A 23,292-nucleotide genomic window follows, 5' to 3' on the forward strand; every position below is an offset into this window, starting at 1 on the left:
TGGACAACATTGATTTTGTTTAATACCCTGTAAATGATTTTGCGTGTACTAAAAACAATGTTAGCTTGAATCTAATCTAATCTACTCTAATCTCAATCAGAGTACCTCCTGGAGAACTGAAATGCAATAATTGACATGGGAGAAAAAATACAAGATTGAGTGTGAAAAGACCTAAGTTTGAATCTCTGCTGTAATAAATAACTCCCTGTTTGTATGCAGACCTCTCTTTGGTGCATCAATTTTCTCCTTTGTAAAAATTAAATATTTGGATTAGATCAAAGCTTCTTAAAATGTGGATCACAATCCTATGTAGGGTCATGTAACTGAATGTGGAGGTTGCGAAATTATAATTTAATGTTTGGTTTGTGTACCTAGTTTATATACCTTATATATTCAGAGTTGTATAAAAATTTCTTGAGTGAAAAGAAGTCACAAATGGTAAAAGTTTAAGCCCTGGATAATATGACCTCTGCAGTTCCTTTTAGGTCCAGTTCCTTTGATTAAACCTCCCATCTTAGCAGTTTTCCGAGATGACATAGAAGGGCCACCTCTTATCCCTTAGCCAGGACAATTGCAAGAGTTTTGATATGCTACCCACACTTCTACTAAGTTCTGAAAAATTATAGATGTCTACCTAAAGAAAAACTAGAAATCTTTGGGCGTATGTCTAATCCTTAAGGATAAAAATCATGAAGTTTGCTATCAGCTTTGCAAATATAAGAAGAGAGCTACATAGCTAAACAACATCTAGTAGGAAAAAGATTGGAAGGATTTAGTGGGCTGGAAGCTCAATATAAATCAAAATTGTAAAAGCTAATGAAATCTTAAATGCTTTAATAGAGACATAAAGTTGAAAAATGACTTGATAATAACCAAGTACTATTCTTTGGTCAAACTACATCTGGGGTATTATGTTCAGTTATGAGTATTACATTTTTTAAGAGACATTAAAAATTTAGAAAGTACCCAGAGAAAAGTAAACTGAATGTTGAAAGACTTTGAATTCTTAGCCTATAGAGTTTGGTGGGAGGAACTGGGGATGTTTAACCTAGAGAAGAGAAGATTAAGAATGGCCTTCTGGACTTTGAAGGACTGTGTCTTGGAAGAGGAAATAGATTTGATTCTGTTTGGTCTCAGAGAGTAAAAATAGGGACCATGAGCAATAACTGTATAGAGACAGGTTTCAGATTGATAGAAGGAAACACTTTCAGAGCCCTTTAAGAGTGGAATGGATCACAGAAATAAAAAAAGTGACTGAAAGGTATTAATTTAACATTGAATCCAATAAGTAAATAACCTATTAATTGTAAAATTTTGATTTTTCTTAGGGTCTTTTCCCCTCATATTCCATAAATAGTCCCTAATTTATTACCTCAGCTTGTTATTTTCCCATGTGAGATCTAATTAAGTGAGAAATGAAGGAGAACTGCCTAAAACTGCATTGCCACAAGGAGCTTTAAGCTATTGGGAGCCTTTATTTCCTCAATTTCTCCATGATATCCTCATTTGTCTTCTCTCTATATACCTCATTTTATTGTTCAATTATAAAAATCACTCTAAATGATTCAAGAAAGTAGCCTGGTCTTCCTCTTTGAACATTTTATTTTAGTCATTTATTGGCACCAGTTTTCTTCTCTTGATCTGGTTGTTGAAATATGGTTACAACTTGCCTTTTAGGACACTGGATTTAGATTCAGGAAGATGAATTTCAAATATCATCTCACTCACTGACTAAGGGATTCTAGGTAAGTCCCCTAACCTTTTCCTATCTCAGTTTCCCTATTTCTTAAATGAGATGATTGGGACGGGATAGCCCTCTAAAATCTCTTCTAATTCTAAGAATTTGAATCAGTCACACATACACATATGTGTATACATATATCCATATATAAACACACATATATATACATATACATATATACACACATACATACACATATACACTATTGCATATACAACTGACCAAAACTACCTGATATAATGTTGCTGGTGAACCCTGGCCTCTGAAGCTACTGCTACTCAATTTTTTTCCCTGTATACCTTGCATGTCACCTATAAAGATCTGCAGATTTGTGGGTTCATATTATAATTTCATATGGGGAGCTTATCAAACTGTAATGACTCCAAATAGAGAAGAACCCCAGGCTATGAATTTATGTCTTCAAATAATGCCTTAGTATAATTAAGACTGGGGAATAATCTCTGCCATAGTGCCCAGCATAGAGTAGGAATTTAATAAATTCTTGCTTACTCAATAAACTTAAAAATGGAAATAGTAAACCTGAAGAATAAGATTTTCTCAATTACATTCAACAATGTGTTAAAGTTCAAGCTGGAAATTTTAGGCTTAACTCTGAGTTTATTGTCTCAGGAGATATAATAGTAGTTCAATTAGTAAAAAAAAAAAAAAAAAGTAATTGTGCCCAGAGCTAGTACAGGGCAATACTTTCTGTGTCATGCCTCTCCTAAAGCAGATGATAAAAGAAGGTAAGAAAATTCAAGACAAGTCATACTGGCCTGTCAAGGGTCCCACCTAATTCCTTATGACGCGTCCTATGCAGGTGACATGTTCTTGAAGGCGTGGATAGGCAGTTAATTTCATGGAGTGTAGGAGGTGTGTTTTGCTTTTTTTTTTTTTTTTTTTTTTTTTTTTTAACAGTGAGAACATTATCTGAATGATATTCATTCTCTTTGGAGCCTCACATAATGCAACTCACATCAACTGAATATTATTCTTGAATGAGCAAAAGCCACTTAAGCCTCTGATTTTGCCTCTTTCTGGAAGAAAAGTCCATTAAGAATTTCTATTGGATGAAAATTCAGCATAAGAAGAGAATAAACCCAGAAGAACACTACTGTGGATTTCTGTCCTGTCTCCTTGCTCCTAAAGCTATGCCTTGAAAAGGGTTCAATCCTGCTGGACACTGCAAGTGGGACAGTGAATCCATTTTATATATCACTTTTCCAGGAAAAGAAAGGATTGTTTCATTTGATTGTTTGAAAGATGGCTTCACACTTCCATCAACTACGGATTCTGGTGTGGAAAAATTGGCTAGGTGTCAAAAGACAGCCGGTGAGTAGAAGTTGGGGTATTTTATTTTAGTCAGTCATAAAACCTATTATCAGGAGGTCCAAAGAAAAAAATGTGTGAGGAAAGCTCTAACAAGAGTAGCAAGTTCTTTAGAATTCATTTTTCTATTGCTTTGTAGTCAGTAGAACAGGCCTAAACATGGAAATGGAAAAAAAAAAAGCTTGGCTTTCCATAGACTCAAAGAATTAGCCAACATATTATCTCAGCAAAGAAAAACATTATTCATTTTATTACTATTTATTATGGTGTAGCTCGAAACCCAGTATGTAGAGCTAGGGATGATTTCTAGTTTCAGGCCAAAATGCTTTTGAATATTTTCTTTACAAATTCAGTTAGAATTGAAAACAAATGGAGAATAATATTCAGTGGAAAACTGATAGATAGAAAAATGGGGGGTAGAAGTATAGGCAAATTAAAATCAATACTTTCATAATAGGACATCTGAGGACTATTAAGATCAGGAATTCATTCTAAGGAAATGGGAAATTAAAAAAAAATCAAGATGGTGTTACTGAGTTGTTACCATAGTTGTTTTCCTCATGATCATTGCAAAATCCTTTTCTGTTCTGACACTGATGTTTTCTTTTCAAATTGTAGAGTAGGCTATTAGATTCTTATCAGGTAGTATCCCTGGAGATTGGGAGTGGAAATGACTTATGCTTATTGCATGTCATAAATTCAGAAGAGAATTTGAAAACTTGAGAAATTCAGAATGGGAATTCTATGTGCTCTGGTCAAGTACATATTTTAAAAATTTTGTTGAACAGGTAAAATAATAGCTAAATAGTTTATGGATTATGAAAAGCCAGCATTTATGTGTCCCTTTTTTATTTCTAGGTTTTTTTTTTTTTGTAATAGTCAACATATTACCTAGGTACTTGAACATAATTATGAAATATACCAAGAGAAGGAAGTAACTGTCAATAAGATTATAAATGTAAAAATATAAACTCATTAGAAGTTTGGTGATTTCTTTGCAATTGGAATAAAGATGAATGAATAATTCTGTCAGATAACAGCTACCATGGAGAAATTTGAAAGGTTGTTTAAGGGCAAGTTTAAATTTTTCAAAGGTGTTGTGACAAGTTATTTAGAACAATTGTGTTTATGTGGGAGTGTGTTAAGAGGGCAGTTTGCATAAAACAATGTTCTTAAAGAAAAGATGAAATACCTAGGTAAGTTCCTTCTTTAGTTCAATGCCAATGTCTTTTAATGTTGGACACTGCCATTAATAAACAGATCATGAATCTAGATTCTTTCTTATAACCCAGAGATCCATGAGTATTATTCACTGGTAAGAAAATCCTATAAAAAAATTTCTCCTGATTATTGCACCTTTTGTCATTTTAATAACAATATTCTTCCTTATCTGGGAAGTTATTGTAATCTTTCTTTACTCTAGGACCAACAGTTATTTAGGCAGAGCAGATTGCTGCTTGCCTGATATGATTTCAGCAGTGACCCAAAGGATGAAAGGAGTAAAGGAATCATAGGTGAATGGGAGGGGAGATTGAATTTGGAAACAAGTGGATGTAGTAAGGTTTGGTAGAGAGGTGAGAGGTTCAAGGGGGAAAAAGGGTAAGAGATAGAGAAACAAAATGTATAGTGCTGCTGCCTCCAAATAATTCTCTCATTAATCTACCTCAAATATCTGCCTTGAAGCAGCAATGTGGTTTTTGGAGAGTCTTTGAAAAACCCAATTATTTAAGAAAGAAAAATACATCAGTATCAGAAATTCATTAGCTTGAATAAGTTTATGTGATGGAATGAGTGTCACATGGAAAGTGTCTTAGGGGAATGTGAGCAGTTTTGATGACAAAAAGGATAGTAAGGAAAGACATAAAACATGAAATACTGCCAGTGAAAAAAAAGTGAATCACCTCAGGGAAGGTCCTTAGTGAGATAGGAGACAACAGTAGAGAATTAGGTACTTGGAGGAGGGGGTAGGAATATCTTTCACAGGAGGAATGCTAAAGGGAGATAACTATATATTTGAAATTTTAAAAATTTTAATTTGAAAATTAAGGCAAACTGTGATACAGTGATGTGATCATGATAAATTTATTAGTTAGGCTAACAGGAATCAATTTATTTTGGGGGGTCAGTGGTTTTTTTCAATGACCACACAGTCCGATTTAGAACTTACCAGTGTTTTTTTTTTTTTAAGATATAAGAGGGTTTTAAATTTTATTTTCAAAAACTTTTCCCCAATTGCAATTTTTCATTTTTAATTAAAGCTTTTTATTTTCAAAACATATGCATAGATTATTTTCAACATTCACCCTTGCAAAACTTGTAGTCTAAATTCTTTCCCTCCCTTCCTGCCACCCCTAGAGAGCAAGTGATTCAATATAGGTTAAACATGTGCAATACTTTTATATATATATATATATTTTTTTTTCACAATTATCATGCTGCACAAGAAAAATCAAATCAAAAAGGAAAAAAATGAGAAAGCAAAATGCAAGCAAACAACAACAAAAAGAGTGAAAATACTATATTTTCCCACAGCCTTCTCTCTGGGTGTAGATGGTTCTCTTCATTGCAAGATCATTGGAACTGACCTGAATCATCTCACTGTTGAAAACAGCTATGTCCATCACAATTGATCATTGTATAATCTTGCTGTTGCCATGTACAATGATCTCCTGTTCTGCTCACTTCACTTAACATCAGTTCATGTAGATCTCTCCAGGCTTTTCCATCATACTGCTGATAATTTCTCATAGAACAATAATATTTCATAATATTCATATACCATAATTTATTCAGCCATTCTCCAATTGATGGGCATTCAGTCAGTTTCTGTTTTCTTACCACTACGAAAAGGGCAGCCACAAACATTTTTGCACATGTGGGTCCCATTCCTTTCTTTATGATCTCTTTGGGCTACAGGCCCAGTAGAAACACTGCTGGATCAAAGAGTATGCACAGTTTGGTAAGGCCATTGGGCATAGTTCCAAATTGCTCTCCAGCATGGTTGAATCAGTTCACAATTCCACCAGCAATGTATTAGAGGACTTACCAGTCTTAATACAGTTTTAAGGAGTACATGTGTAGTTGGGGGAGACAATACAATCAGTTATGGGGTAGAAATCACAACGAGAGTATTTGCATAATTGATTATATAAAAAAAAAGTGGGGATATGATAAGGTTAAATTGTTTCTATTCTTATATAGGAAAATATTTATAAGTTCTAAAAACTTTCTCATTCTTAGGACAATTAGAAGGAGTTTACCTAGAAAGAAGGTAGAGGTATGAGTTGAATGTGATGATATGATTATCTTATACAGGGGTCCTCAAACTACGGCCTCGGGCCAGATGCGACAGCTGAGGATGATTATTCCCCTCATCCAGGGCTATGAAGTTTCTTTATTTAAAGGCCCACAAAACAAAGTTTTTGTTTTTACTATAGTCCGGCCCTCCAACAGTCTGAGGGACAGTGAACTGGCCCCCTATTTAAAAAGTTTGAGGACCCCTGATAAAACAATGCAATTAAGAAATGAAAAAGAAGAATGTACTTGGAAAAGGGTTAACAGAGAAGTAGAAAGATATAAATTGTCATACATAAAAGGGGCCTGAAACAGTGGAAGGAAAATGGAGGAAGTGGGGAGAGAAACACATGAACCTTACTCTCATTAGAATTAGCTCAAAGTGGGAATAATATGCAGATTCAGTTGGGTGTAAAAATCTGTCTTACCATGTAGGAAATAAGGAAGGGAAAGAGAGAAAAGAAGGAAAAGATAGAAATCTGGGAGAAGTGAAAATCAGAAGCAAAATACTTTTGAGACCAGACAGGGTAAAAGTAGAGAAAAATAGGTTAGCAGGAGATATAAGATGGATGAAAATACATACTAGGTAATTATTACTATGGAAAATAAGTACAGTGAATTTCTCTGATAAATACTTCATTTCTCAAAATTGACTCAAATTTATAAAAACGAGTCATTCCTCAGTTGATAATGGTCAAAAGATTTGAACAGACAGTTTTCAGACAAAATAATCAAAGCTACCTATAGTCATATTTAAAAAATACTCTAACTCACTATTCATGAGAAAAATGCAAATTAAAACAATTCTGAACTACTACCTCACACCTGTAAGATTGGCTAATATGACAGAAAAGAAAAAATAACAAATGTTGAAGGAAATGTTGGAATATCAAAACAGTAATGTAGAATTGATGACGTTGTATACTTCTAACCATTCTGGAGAGCAATTTGGAACTTAGCTCAAAGGATTAAAAAAACCATGCATACTCTTTGACCAAGCAATACCACTACTAGGTCTGTATTCCAAAGAGATTAAAAAAAAAAAAAAAAAAAAAAGAAAAAGGACTATGTGTACAAAAATATTCAGAGCAACTCTTTTAGTGGTGTCAAAGAATTAGAAATTGAAGAGATTTCCATCGGTTGGAGGATGGTTGAACAAATTGTTGTTTATGATTGTGATGGAATACTATTGTGCTTTAAGAAATGATGAACAGAATGCTCTCAGAAACCTGGAAAGATTTACATTAATGCAAAGTTAAGTGAGCAGAACCAGGAGAAAACTGTACATAGTGAAAGCAATATTGTATGATGATCTACTATGAATAACAGCTATCATCAGCAATATAATAATGCAAGACAATTTTGTAGGACTTATGATGAAAGGTGCTGTCCATCTTTAGAGAAAAAACTGTAGAAACTAAATGCAGATCAAAGATGCTCTTGTTTTACTTTCTTTATTTTTCTTATTTTTTTTTGGTCTGAGGTTTTTTTTTTTTTTTTTTTGGCCAGAATAACATACTTGGACATGTGTTTTGCATGACTACACATGTATAACCTATGTCAAATTGCTTGCCTATTCAATGTGGGGGAAGGGAAGGGAGGGATAGAATTTGGAGATTTCAAAATTTTGAGAGAATTTCAAAAAAACTTTTTATTATAGCTTTTTATTGACAGAACATATGCATGGATAATTTTTCAACATTGACCCTTGCAATCACTTCTGTTTCAACTTCTTTCTTCCACCCCCTCCCTTAGATGGTAGGTAGTCTCATACATGTTAAACATGTTAAAGTATATCTTAAATACAATATATGTGTACATATTTATACAGTTCTCATGTTGCACAAGAAAAATCGGATTTAGAAAGGTAAAAATAACCTGGGAAGAAAAACAAAAATGCAAGCAGTCCACACTCATTTCCCAGTGTTCTTTCGCTGGGTATAGCTAGTTCTGTTCATCACTGATCAATTGGAAATGAATTGGATCTTCTCATTGTTGAAGATAGCCACTTCCATCAGAATTGATCCTCACATAATATGTTTGCTGAACTGTATAATGATCTCCGGGTTCTGCTCATTTTATTTAGCATCACTTCATGTAAGTCTCTCCAAGCCTCTCTATATTCATCCTGCTGGTCATTTCTTACAGAACAATAATATTCCATAACATTCATGTCCCATAATTTATTCAGCCATTCTCCAATTGATGGGCATCCATTCAATTTCCAATTTCTAGCCACTACAAAGAGGGCTGCCACGAATATTTTTGCACACGTGGGTCCCTTACCCTTCTTTAATATCTCTTTGGGATATAAACCCAATAGTAACACTGCTGGACCAAAGGATATGCACAGTTTGATAACTTTTTGAGCACAGTTCCAAATCATTCTCCAGAATGGTTGGATCCGATCATAACTCCACCAACAATGCATGTGTCCCAGTTTTCCCGCATCCCCTACAACAATTGTCAATGTCTTTTCCTGTCATCTTAGCCAATCTGACAGGTGTGTAGTGGTATCTCAGAGATGTCTTAATTTGCATTTCTCTGATCAATAATGATTTGGAATACCCTTTCATATGAGTAGAAATAGTTTCAATTTCATCATCTGAAAATTGTCTGTTCATATCCTTTGACCATTTATCAATTGGAGAATGGCTTGGTTTCTTATAAATTAGAGAATTTCAAAATTTGAAAAAGAATGGTAAAATTGTTTTTACATGTAGTTGGGAAAAATAAAATATTAAATAAGATTTAAAAAAAGAAAGTGGGCTAATATACACATTGTGACCACCTCCTCTAACAATTAAGAATTGTTCATTGTTTTATGGGACCCATCAGCATCTTGCAAGCCTTTTTGGTAGACTTAAATTATCAGACTCTCTGATGCCTAGAAGGGCTTATAAGGACAGACAAGGATAGGTAATATACTGTTTTAAAATGTTAACTTGTGACTTTTGATTAAATAATAAAATTAACTTGTAACTTTAAACTAACTCAAAGGAAAATTTGTGTTCCTGAACTTAACTCGGGAAGGAGAAATGTGGCTTGAATGATTAGACAAAATAGGACAGTAACACAGAATGGGCAGCTAGGTATTATAGAAGACAAATTACTGGACCTAGAGTCAAGAAGACTCATCTTCCTAATTCAAATTGGGCCTTAGACCCTACCTATATGACCTTGAGCAAGTCACTTAATCATGTTTTCTTCAGTTTCCTCATCTGTAAAATGAGTTGGAGAAGGAAATGGGAAACTATTCTAGTATCTCTGCCAAGAAGACCACAGCTGGGATCACAAAGAGTTGGACAAGATTAAAGAAACAAACAATCAAACAAAAAATAACTGAATATAGAATGTCTGATTACAGAATAGAATCAATACTTAAATGGTACAGAATAATTTTAATTTACTCACTCTATCTTCCTCATGGTCTTAAACTTCACCTTGGATGATAAAGGATTCTACCATTTTGGTAATATATGTTTATATCTGTGGAATGAGTTATAGGGAACTGCTTTGTCAATGAGAGAATTGACTACTTATTATCTAGTTAACAACACTATACAATCTGGTCCAGTAGTTTTTCCATTGATTCTAGAATCAAAGGAAATTAATTTAAATCCATTTTCTGGTTCTTACTAACTATGTGATTATAAGCAAATCATTCAATCTCACAAGGTCTCAATGTTCTCATCTGTAAAATGAGGACATTGGACTTTTAAAGATGACTTCTCAGCTTCCTTCTATTTCTATATCTTTGGTCCAGTATCTCCATTTCTCCTCCCCAACACCCCCAAAGACTGATGATTTGGTGCATCTTCTGTGCCAAATTCTATCCTTGTTCTTGACACACTTTGGACTTATATTGAAGGAGCAATAGGACTAAAATATAGAAAAGCATTTTACAAGTTCTCTTCCAGAGACTGGAATGCAATTTAGATACATGGAGGTGAAATAGGATTTTTCTCTTTTCTTGTAAGTTGTAAAGTTAGTCTAGTAGTGTATAGAAAATCTCCTTTTCTTTTGTATTTGATATCAGAGAATATCAGGTGTTCTTTTAGGATGGTGGGATCAAATGCAAATAGAAAAGATGGCACTATACTAAATATAAGGCTCCCTTTAGGCTGCATATTAACTTAGAAAACCACATTTGTTTTATTGTATTTTTATTTATTTTCTTAAATAGTTCCCAGTTACCATCTAATATGGTTTGGGCCACATTCAGGACTGTTGTAAGATGCCTTGTGTCCTTTAAACCATATGTTTGAAACCTCTTTTCTAAATCTTTGGTCAGATCTATAATATTCAATATATTGTTTACCTTCCCCGTATCTGAGTATATAGTGATCCTTGGTGATCAATGGGAAAGAAGACCAACTAACTAAAACTCTTGCTAGTCTTGTAAGCTGTCAAGCATTTCATGTGGAAGAACATGACAGGAAAGTTGGCAACCAGGTCATAGCATTGACCGATCGAGAAGTATTTTATTGAGCACCTGCTATGTGCCAGGCACTAGGATTAATGCTGATCTCTTCTGATCTAAGGGAGTCTAGTGAGAATAAAGGAAAGTCTTGGTATTGCTGTCATGCTTTATAATCTATCAGGCATCATGTTAAAACAAATTAAGCCCTATTCCAGGAGGATTCTGAACTTGTTACTCCAAACTGAATATCAGGGAGCTAATTTTTAGCATCCAAGCAATGATGAATTTGGGCTATAGCTGACAACAAAGAATTATATATGCGCTTACTTCATATCCCCATGACAATTCTGTGATCTAGGTCCTACAGATGTGTTCTTTGTAGGTACATAAACTGAGGTTTGCCCATAGTTACACTGATAGAAAATATCAGAGTCAAGATTTGAATCCAGACCTTTTTTGACTCCAGATTCAGTACTTTTTCTACTATGAAATTGTTCATTTTATCTTAAAGAAAAACACTGTTATTTTTCAGAGAAGAAAGCTGTAGAAAACACAAAATGCAGGCATAGGGAGTATAATCAGGAGGACAAGGAGGAAAAAGAGAGAAAAGGGACCAAACTATTAAAAAGAGAGAGAGAAAAAAAAAAAAAAAAAAAAAAAAAAAAAAAAAAAAAAAAAAACATGCGTTCACTGAAACTCCTTGAGGGCAGAGATAGTGTTGTTATTGCTTCTGTATCGCTAATCCCTAGTCTGGCACCTGATATATGGTAGGAACTTAATTTATGCTAATTAAATTGAATCAACTTCTCCCATTCAACCAACAATTATTGAGCCCAAACTAATTTTTTTTTAAGATAGTCACTGTTAGGTTCTGAACAGAAAGAATAAAATATCAAAAATGAAGAAGCAAATCTAATCATAATAAAAATGTTCCCATAAATTGAAGATGATTAAACTACTGGAAGTGGACCAGAGTTCAGATCTGCCTTCAGAAACTTACTAATTGTATGATCCTGGAAAAATCACTTTAAACCCTCAGTTTCCTCATCTGTAAAATAATACTAGCATCTACCTCCCATTTTATGATGGAAAAATAAAACCTTTTGTATACTTTAAAGTGCCATATTATCACTAGCTATTTTTATTATAATACAAATCTATACTTAGGTATAGCAATAAAGAAAGGATAATAGACAGTTATATAGATTGTCAAATAGAAGTTCGGTGGTTGGATTTGGTTGGTAATATTACTAGTTCAGGTTTATATAATATATACAATTTAACAAAATGATTTCCTCACAATGACTTTATGGTTTAGATAAATTAGGTGTTGCTGTCTCCATTTTATAGGAAATCAGGAGTCAGAAAGGTTATTCATATAATTAAGAGATAAAGCAGGCTTTCTGATTTCCTTCACCATACCATGTCACCAATAAAAAGGATTGGCAGGATCAAAAGGGTACAAAGGTTGGAGAAATATTTGCTCCCCAATTCTTCTTTTTTTAATTATAACTTTTTATTTACAAGATATATGCATGGGTAATTTTTTAGCATTGACAATTGCAAAACCTTTTGTTCCAATTTTTCCCCTTCTTCCCCCTATGCTCTCCCCCAGATGGCAGGTTGACCAATATATGTTAAATATGTTAAAGTATAAGTTAAGTACAATATATGTATACATGTTCATACAGTTAGTTTGCTGCAATAAAAAAATCAGACTTTGAAATAGTGTACAATTAACCTATGAAGGAAATCAAAAATGCAGGTGGACAAAAATAGAGGAATTAGGAATTCTATGAAGTGGTTCATACTCATTTCCCAGAGTTCTTTCCCTCGGTGTAGCTGGTTCAATTCATTACTGCTCTATTGGAGCTGATTTGGTTCATCTCATTGTTGAAGAGAGCCACGTCCATCAGAATTGATCATCATATAGTATTGTTGTTGAAGTATATAATGATTTCCTGGTTCTGCTCTTTTCACTCAGCCTCAGCCCAATTCTTCTTAAACAGATGACTTTTTCTTCTTGTGTTAGTCATCAAGGATATACTTTTACCTATTGGAAAATCTACAAAGATTACAGTCTGCTAGTATTAGTTGGAAGGACAATTAATAACTCATGTCACCATTCATTCTAAAATGCTGGTAAAAATGCATCAAGCATCAGCAGTATTCTAGAAGCTTTATAATATCAGTTAAGCACAGCCCCTGGGATTAATAGCCAGGCAGAAAAACAATAGGAGAGTAGAAATACATTCCAGGAGGAGGTGGGTAGTAATAAGGAGGCTTATTTAATGAGGTGCTTATTAAAAACAGGAAACAGTCATGGAGATGGTAGAGTTTGCAAGGTGAAAGACAACAAGAATGAGGCACAAAGTAGTCATCCTTAAGGATGAGGCTTTAAATTGTTTTTGAGTTTTTTCCCTGTTCTATATCGTCTTCTTTGATAGCTAAGATTCTCTCTTGTCTTTTCCTTCCATCTTGGTGATCAGTTGGAAAACAAGGGGACCTAGTTCTTATGTTGATTGAGGAAGGCCTAAACCAAAAGGGAGTTAAAATGAATTAGGATCTTTACATGTGGGGACCCCCTCTCTCTTTGTACCAACTATAAGCCTCCACTTCCTTAGCTTCACCTCACTCAGTCTATTAGTACTTTTTAATTACCACCCAAACTTAAATCTACTCCTATGGTGACAAGGAAAAAATTTATGGATGTTGGTTCTTTAGGGAGTGTCAGCCAGCTAAGGGTAAATTGTTTAAGTATTTGGTAGAGAAATTTGATGACTTCATGTGAATCAAAGTAGAGCATATAGTTTCTAGCAACTTAGGATCCTGACTTGATTTTTCAGCTGGTCATTATGATCGGTAGAGAAAATCAAAGAAAAAAGTCTTAGCTATGCTAAAATGTAATATGAACAAAGGAGTAGAGTAAAATAGAATCCAAAGACCTAGCAGCTACAATTTTTAACTAAACTCCAAACATATTATGCCGAACCTTCATAACTAAATTTTTTTGTAATTGATTTTTTTCTCATTCAGTTCAACAAAACATTATTAAGTATAGATGATTTATTAAGAATAGGCTATCCCACAGGGTATACAAAGACAAAATGAAATAGTCCCAGCTCTCACAAAGTTTACATTCCACTTAGAGGAAATCAACTAGATCATAAGATCCTATGATCACAAAATATATATCTGGAAGAAATTTGAAAGATCATCTGGTCAAAATACCTCTCATTATAGGTGAGGAAACTGTGAATGAGAAATGGAATTATTTAGGAGTAATAATATCTCTCTTTTCAAAAGTGCTTTAAGATTTTAAAAGAAAACAAATCCAACACTTCACATGTGTTATCTCATTTCATTCTCACAACAACCCTTAGAGGAAGGTAATTTTCTTATCCCCAGTTTACAGATAAAGTAATTGAGTCTCAGAGAGATTAAATGACTTTTCCTAGAGTTACATAGCCAGGTAGTGTGTGAGGTGAGCTTTGAACTCAAGCCTTTCTAATGACAGTCTTATACATAGCACCATTTAGTTATCATCAATAGTGTGGGATAGTGGTAAAAATATTGGTCTAGGAGTTGAGACTTTGTTGTCCACATCACTATGGGCTAGTCACTCATTCTCTAAGGGCCTCCATTTCCTCACTAGTAAAATTTTAGAAAATAATATTGCTGTTATTGGGAATGAATGGGAAGTATTTATTTATTGGGGGAAAGGTATATTAAGTACACATAAAAGTTGATATGCTTTGTATTTTAAAAATCATTGTTTTCTAAGATATGCAGTATGATAACATAAAGTTCAAAAATTGTTTTAAATGAAAAAGGGGAAAATGAGGGGATTGAGCCAGATAATCTTTGAAGTACATTTCAACCAAAAAAGCCTTTGTGATTTCAATTTTTATAATGTAGAGTTTGCATTACATAAATATTGAAGTATCTTGTTTTCATCTGACAGTGATATCCTACACATAGTTGCCTTTCAAGATGACTTTGTTCAGGGTAAACAACTGGAAGGCAAAGAAGGAACAAAGAATATATTTCCTATGGGAAGCTTTGAACATTTTTTTTCAAAGTATAAATCAAAAGTATTCCTTATCTGTTAGAGGGAGGCAAAAATTGAAGTTTGACAACTTATTATTGTCAATATTACTTATTCCATTTTAGGTTATATTATGATGGTAGTAGATAAAGAGCTAACCTCAAAGCTAAGAAGATTCAAATACAACTCTAATACATTCTGGGTTATGGAGCAAGTCAGTCACATAAGTTCTTAGTGTTTCAGATTGGAATTTATAGACTGTAAATTGCTGAGAAGGTACCAGCCTACATTGATAGAGGGAGTTCCCTCATCTGGGAGTTCCTTATAACAATGAAATTATAGGTTCAATCCATATCCCTCTTAATGAAATATAGTTTCCAGATCAAGGGAGGTTATGTGCTGTACTGGCTAGAGCACATCTGCAAAATTACATTCAATTTTGAGTATCAAAAATTAAGGAGATGTTGATGGACCCTGGCTATCTGAGACATGGAAATTTTCCTTTAATGATCACTGACACATTTTGAATTGATAAATTGTGAAATTATGAAATGATGTCATGAATACTGGCTCTTTGGATACTTGCTGGGAAAGAGCAAACTGGAAATACTGAGGGGAATAATTTTAATTAAGCACAGAAGGTATGGAGGCAAAAAAAAAAAAACCTCACAGAAAACACAGATAAGCAGGGTACAGTGGCAAATGGAGTGGAGACAGGAGATGGGATGACAAAGAAGGCAGTGTGAGGAAGAGTATGAGGAAGGAGGGAGGTAGAGAGTATCACTTACATAACCATAGATTAAGTTCATTGGAAACTCATTGGAAAGTAAACAAATAAGATAGAGTAAGGGGTTTAGAAACTGTCATGTGAAGGGAAAGGAATTGAGTATATCTACAAAAAAGAGAATATAGGGAGACTATGAGAGTTTTCCAATAATAGAATAAAGGATCTTATTGAGTAATGGGCTTCCTATCACTGGAAAGGGTACTTTGGAATTTTTGAAGAAAGAAGTTTAATAATGTTGTATTTAAGTGAAAATATTAATTCTCCCATAAGAAAAGATTAAGCAGAGGCTGGATGATCAAATATTTTTGAAGGGATATAAGCATTGAAGTGGAAGTCAGGTTAGTTGATATCTAAGATTCATCACAATTCTAAAATATTATTATTTTAATGAGAAGTAAGATGTATAAACCTTTTACTTTTTAATAGAGTTGGGGAAAGGCATGCATATTGGAATTTATAAGTGTCAATTGAAATGCATATTGCTATATATTAACCAAAATTTATATCCTGGTGGTATGTATTGAATCAGCAGAATACAACTAGAAACTTTTGTTAAGGCCTAGACTGTAAATCTCAGACTAGTTCAAGAAATCCCTAGTAAGACCAACAGAACACCAAATTTGATCATTTTGACATGATGTAGTTATGTTAACTTCAAAATTTTACTGAAAACTTTGAAATGATATAGATATGTTAATGAACTAACTCCCCAAATTTTATCAAAATGAGACCTCAAATCCCTGTCTTCCCCCACCCCCACCCCAAGCCCTCTTACATCTCCATTGAGTCCATGCTATCTTGTGCTCCCAACTAATACTCTCTACCAATCCCCTTCCCCATTAGGGTTCTTGGTACCACATAGGTTTCCAGATTGTTTATCAACTTGTTTGGGGAACAATGCTGTTGCTAGGAAAACATTAATTTTTTTTTTAATTTCTCAATTTCACATTTTCTGGCCTTCACATTTACAAGATCATTATGTGGAGGGCTATATATTTATTATATTCATATATATTCTTCCTCATATTGCCTTCTTTGCCATCCCATCTCTTGTCTCCACTCCATTGGCCACTGTACCCTGCTTATGTCTGTGTTTTGGTGATTTTTTTTTTTTTTTTGCCCAGATTCCTTCTGTGCTTAATTTAAATGATTTTCCCTTAATTTTTTCCAGTTATGGTCTTTTCCAGCAAATATCCAAAGACTAATGTGCATGACATTATTTTATAATTTCACAAATTATCAATTTAGAACGTACCAGTCATCACTAAAGAAAAATTTACATGTCTCATATATCCAGAATAATATCAGGGCAAGGGTCACAATGATTATTTAAGTATATTAGTAATGTTCCCTTTTCATTTTATAATTGATTGGAAGTTTGCTAACAAACTTAATTGATTAGTCTGAATTCTCTTTCTATTTCCCTTTCAAACTGTATTCCCAATCTTGACTCTACTCATGTGTAGTACAATTGCTAAGGCCTAATTGGTAAGTACAGAATAGAAGAATCAAGGAAAGTATCAGTAGAAAGAACACTTCTGGGGAGGCAGCACGATAGATAGGAAAACCACTGTACCCGGAGTCTAAGAAACTAGGTTCAAAACTTGATGCTAAAACTATTGGCTTTGATATATACATATATATGTACATTTATATGAATACACATATATATTCCCATCTTTCTATATGTCATCATCTATAAAATGAAGAGAGTTCATTAAAGTACTTCTAAATTTCCTCCCAGGACTAAGTCTATGATACCATCAGCCTAAGTCACAGAATTCTCTTTGTCCTTTTCCAAGTTTAGGTAAGAACAAGAATTCTATCGCTGGCTTAAAATCCCAGTATTGATATCCACCCTGTCAAACTCACAGGGCCAATACAATAGGCAACACTAGGAATCTCTGTGGAATACTTATTGATCTCATTTTAAAATATAATGTTATCTAAGTTTTATTGTATTTTTTAAACTTTGTTAAATATTTCCTAATTATATTTTAATCTGGTTTGAGCTGTATTCAGTAGTGTTGTTGAATGAATGGGCATATTTGACACCTCCAGACTTAAACTTGACCCAGTTACCAAATTGTTGACCTGTGGCATTATTGACCCAAAGGTTATCACAATGACTGGAACATTAGAAAGTGCTTAATAAATGTTTATTGATTGGCTGACTGACTCTTCATAGAAATGAAGTCAGTCAAACTTTATTTTCCCATATCTGGGTAGAGCATACTGGATGATGCCCTAGTGCATTGTTTATCTCCCTAGCTGCTCCTTTTTTCAAATCTTTACCCATATTTTATTGTTCCTTCATTTTTAAAAAGTGGAGAACCTTTTGAAATAGGACAGGAGGGAACCAAACCTTAGAGAAATAAAAAGATGCAATAGATACTTTTCAAAAAAAAATAACAAAATGTTTACACATTCCTTGAAGTTATATGCCAAGGGACTGTGGGTTTGGAAAGCTAAAATGAGAAATCCCTAGGAGTGATGTGAAAGAATTACTTTTAGTTCAAGTATAACATTAATTAACTACTTCCTCCAAAAATTCTGAAGTAACCCTGATTTCAAAAAATTTAATATCAAATATATATCATCCAAACACACAGCTCATAGATTTAATATTTGAGTGCCTATAGGGTTCTTGGTACCACATAGGTTTCCAGGTTGTTTATGATTAAGGTCAGCTTGTTTGGGGAACAATGTTGCTGCTAGGAAAACATTAATTATTTTTTTTTTATTTCTCAATTTCACATTTACATTTCTAGCTTTCACATTTGCAAGAATATTATGTGGAGGGCTATATATTTATTATATACATAACATACCCAGGTATGAACAGGTCCATCTGAATTTACAATCCTTAGGGAAATCTCTCAATGACAAGTTTTAAGAGATTTCTGATGGTTCTTGACATTAACATAGTCCAAAATAAATCAAATCAGTTTAATCATGAATAATGGTTGATATTTAAGATAACATCTAAAATGAATTTAAAATTTATAAAAAATGACCAAATTCAGTCCTCTTCGTAGTGGCTAGAAACTGGAAATTGGATGGATGCCCACTAATTGGAGAATAAATTGTGGTATATGAATTTTATGGAATTTTATTGTTCAATAAGAAATGACCAGCAGGATGAATATAGAGAGGCTTGGACAGACTTACGTGAAGTGATGCTAAGTGAAACAAAATCATTATACACTTCAACAACAATATTATATGATCAGTTTAGATGGATGTGGCTCTCTTTAACAATGAAAGGATCCAAATCAGTTCCAACTGATCTGTAATGAACAGAACCAGCTATACCCAGAGAAAAAACACTGGGAAATGAGTATGGACCCAACATAGCATTTCCACTCTTTCTGTTATTGTTTGCTTGCATTTTTGTTTTTTCTTCTCAGGTTATTTTTACCTTCTTTCTAAATCCAAAGTTTCTTGTAAAGTAATATAACTGTATAAATATGTATACGTATATTGTATTTAACATATACTTTAACATATTTAACATGTATTGGACTACCTGCCATCTAGGGGAGGGAGTGGAGGGAAGGAGAAGAAAAGTTGAAACAGAAGTTTTTGCAAGGGTCAGTGTTAAAAAATTACCCATGAATATGTTTTGTATATAAAAAGCTATAATAAAAAATGTATTAAAAATTAAAAAACCCTAGAAATGACCAAATTAACAACCCAAAGCAGTCAAAATGATGGCTTCTGTATCTGAAACAAAATTTTAGTTGATGTCTAATTTATCTGAATTTCATTGTTAATTCTCAAGACCTTATAAAGTTATCATTGCTGGGAAAATGAAGGAGAAAATATTAATATTATTAAACGAGTTCCCTGAGAAGTTTAATGAATTGTCCATAGTCGTGCAGCTAGTCTGTGTCAAAGGACTTGAATCCAAGTTAACATAACTCCCAAGATCAGCCCAATATCAATTACATTATGTTGCTTCCTTCATTACAGTGAGATCATTGAAACTGTTCAGACAAGGATGTTCATAAATAAAAGGAGATACTATTCATGATAGAAAACTAAAAAAAGTCCCAAAACACCCAAGTTAAAAAAAGGTTAAATGTTTCAGTGTTAAAGGAATGACTATATGTCAAACATCCTTGTGGGATAAGTACAAATTTCTTACTAAAATGGAAGGCAGGCAAGAATGAATGAGCAAATGAATGAATGAATGAAGCATTTCGTAATAATTTACTATATGAAAAGAACTGTTCTAAATGCTGGGAATACAAACAGAAGAGTAAAAGTTCAGTCCCGGCTCTTAAAGAGCTCACATTCCAATGAGGAGACAAAATACTGAAGATTTCATTTGCAGATCAGAAGGAAAGATTTTATGTATGCAAAAAGTAAAAATGTACAAAAACAAAACAAAGTTTTCATTTATATAAATATTTAACTATATAATTAATATCCCCATTTCATTTTATAATTGATTGAAAATTTGCTAACAAACTTGACAGATTAGACTGAATTCTTTATTTCCACATTAAAATCCTATTTACCCCCAATCCTGACTCTATTTGCCTCTGCTTACTTTATGTCATTTTTTTTCACTGATAAACTCCTATCCATTTCTGATGTTGAGGCACTTGACATTGGGCTAGAAGCATTGATATTCCGAAGATTCTTTGACCTATCTCCATTGATTGGGCTCTGAGCAGAGATGTTGATCAAGATAATATTATACCTTATATTTTTCTAGTACTTAAAAACTATGTATTTATTAAGTACCTACAACAGACTAGTAGCTAGGTGGCATAGTGGATAGAGTATCAGGTTTAAAGTCAGGAAGACATCTTCATGAGTACAAATCTGGCCTTATACATTTAGTAGCTGTATGATCCTAGTTAAGTCACTTCATCCATTTGCCTCAGTTTCCTCACCTATAAAATGATATGGAGAGGAAATGGCAAACTACCCAGTATCTTTGTAAAGTAAACGCCAAATGAGGTCAGAAATAACTGAACAGCAATAATAATACTCTGGGCACAATACTGGACACTTAAGATGCTTAAGAACCTTGCCTTTCATGGCTTTTCAAGGTTCCTTTCCTATAGTACATCACATTTTAGTTCCTTGAGAATGTTTCTCTTTTAACCTAATTCAGAATATAACTTTAGTCAAGTGAATTAGAATCATAGACTGCAAAGAACTTTGGGTGCTAATTAGCTATTTTTATTCCTCATTTTCTAGATGAAGAAAATGAACCAAGGTTATATAGTTAATTGGTTGTATAACCTAAACTAGAATTAAGTTTTCTTGTTTCTCAGTTGAACCTTCTCACAACCATATTACTTCTATGTCATTAATTATGAAGTAGAAATATTGTGACTGTAAAGATAGTTTGGCACTAGATTGTGGAAGGCCTTGAACAGTAGGCTAAGGAATTTCTATTTATTTACCAGACCATGGATTGTGACTGAAGGATTTTGTATGAGAGAGTGATATGATCAAAACTATACATTAGAAATATTTCTGAAGAGAAGTGAAGTATTTGTTGTAGAATAGAGAAAGAGCAGAGACAGAGAGAGCCATTAGCAGATTATTACACTAGTTCAAAACAGTATTTTTTATGGTTCCCCTATGTTTCTATATTTGCTGGTGCACTGCAGCTAATCTTTTTGTAAATATATTTTTCTACTCTCCTTGTTATTAATTTTATAGGTCTATAAAAATCACATGCCATTAGTGTTTTTCTAAGGGAATCTTCTTGGTTTGGGGAGAAAAAAATGACTCATCCCACCTTGACTTTGAAGTAATTTTCTCTAGAGAATTTCATTGTCCTAGATAGGATTTTGGTCATCCACATATCCTTTTTTAAAGGATAATTTACATGTATTAGGACCTCCAACTATTTACCATTAATAATTCATTACAGATTGGAGGCAGGTAGATGTGTAGCCCATGGTACTATATACCTTTTCTTACTCAGGTTTTGTGGTCAGTCAATATAATTAACATTTTTTAAATATTATTTTACAGCTTTGGTCACTTGTCCTGATTTTATGGCCTGTCATTATTTTCATAATTTTGGCTATTACCCGGACGAAATTCCCTCCAATAGCAAAACCAACCTGTAAGTACCTCATCTAGATTTTTCTTTTTTATCTTCTGCATTTGATTTCAAATTCTCATGACTTCTATACCACCTTGGCGTATTGTTCTCCAATTGACTTCTTAGGAAATTAATTTTCACTTGAGCCTTTTTTTTGTGGTCTTCATCATGTTATTTCAAATAGAAATTTGGCAAATAGAAAGTTGCCTTAGAAATATTTATTGTTCTGGGGGTAGGAGGAGAGAAAATACAAAGATTCAAGATGTTTTCTTATTTTTAGTTATAAAATTTTGACTCACTTGTTATATATGTGCAATTGAAATTCAACTTGGCCTATACAACATGAATCAGAATTCCTGAGAATTATTCCCTACATTTTGCAGTAAATAAAATAATATTTAGAAAGATTCAGCATTACATTTCCTCAGTAGTTTCTTGCTTTTGTAGTCATAATTAAGGATACAGTACAAATGATGAAAATTCAGTGTGTAGGCTGAGAGGAGGAGGTGAAGAGAATGGGGGTAGCATGTATACAAACTAATTTGTGCTAGAAATATAGACACACTGATTGTTCCTTATACCTTGAGGAGGAAGCAAAGTGCCGAGATTGAACCTGGAAGAGGGGTACCATGGAGATGCAATTTTGGGTGTGTTGGTTTATGGAAGCGTGAAGGACTAGGAGGATAGTTGCATCACATGGTGAGGAATAGTGGAGAACAATAAAATGCAGGTTTGTCAAGCTGAAAGGTGGTTCTGATGAGCAATTGCCTAAACTCTTCTGTGCCAGTGCCCTGAGGCAAAGCTCTGATCACTACATCCTAGTTACACCTCTCTTTGCTGTAAATGAAGTTTTGAGAAGTATAAAATATACTTAAGTTATCAAAAGTCTCAGTTGTCTCATCAGGACCTTTTCCCTATCTATGGCGGGTTATAAAGTGGATGATTTATCTGTTCTAGTTCTTTATAAACATTTTAAAAGAAAATACAGAGAAAAAGAATTCATAAAGCTGTTAGCTAATGCCAAGAGAGAAATAACATTTTTAAAATGATGTTTACCACTCAGGCTTTTCCTAGTGTTGATCTGTCTTAGACACATAGTAGTAAAATTCAACCAATCCCCTTATAAGACTTCAAAGCATATAAAGAAAATTGTGCCTTACTTCATATTAGCATCATTGAGCTATAAGGAAATTTTGAAGATCATCCAGTCCAATCCCCTCATTTTATATCTAGGTTAAGTGACTTACTGAAGATCAGAGTAGTTACAGATTCAGAATTTGATTTTAAGACTCCAGGTTCTCTGTCTTCAAATCCAAGGATGCTGTCTAATAAGCCATGTGGTCTTTCCAATGGCTGTGACCCAAAAATGTTGTAGAGTAAAAAAAATTGTGAGTGAAGCAAATTGTGTTTCAAATAGACAGAACTTGTAATTTAATGGAATCTCTTTGTCCAATAAATCACCATCTTGTGTGTGTGTTTGTGTGTGTGTATGTGTGTGTGTGTATGTGTGAATATATGTAGACTGATCAAGATAATGTTAATAAGGAAAGTTCAATGGACTTGGGAATGCATTTTTTAAATTTGTTTTACT

The 23,292-nt window shown here is 33.5% G+C and overlaps 1 protein-coding gene across 3 annotated transcripts in view; it reads left to right on the forward strand.

The window, feature by feature from the left end:
- The window catches only part of ABCA12 (ATP binding cassette subfamily A member 12), a 243,352-nt gene that overhangs the window by 12,509 nt on the left and 207,551 nt on the right, over positions 1-23,292 (forward strand). For 2 of the 3 annotated variants that reach the window (XM_031958095.1, XM_031958097.1), the window contains exons 3-5: positions 1,678-1,745; positions 2,660-3,073; positions 21,629-21,722. In XM_031958095.1, coding sequence (XP_031813955.1) covers positions 3,005-3,073; positions 21,629-21,722 — 163 coding nt within the window. In that variant the 5' untranslated portion in view covers positions 1,678-1,745; positions 2,660-3,004. The remainder of the gene's footprint in view (positions 1-1,677; positions 1,746-2,659; positions 3,074-21,628; positions 21,723-23,292) is intronic. The other variant, XM_031958096.1, reaches the window with a different exon arrangement.

Source organism: Sarcophilus harrisii, chromosome 3 (genome assembly GCF_902635505.1).
Source record: "Sarcophilus harrisii chromosome 3, mSarHar1.11, whole genome shotgun sequence".
Lineage (NCBI taxonomy): Eukaryota > Metazoa > Chordata > Mammalia > Dasyuromorphia > Dasyuridae > Sarcophilus > Sarcophilus harrisii.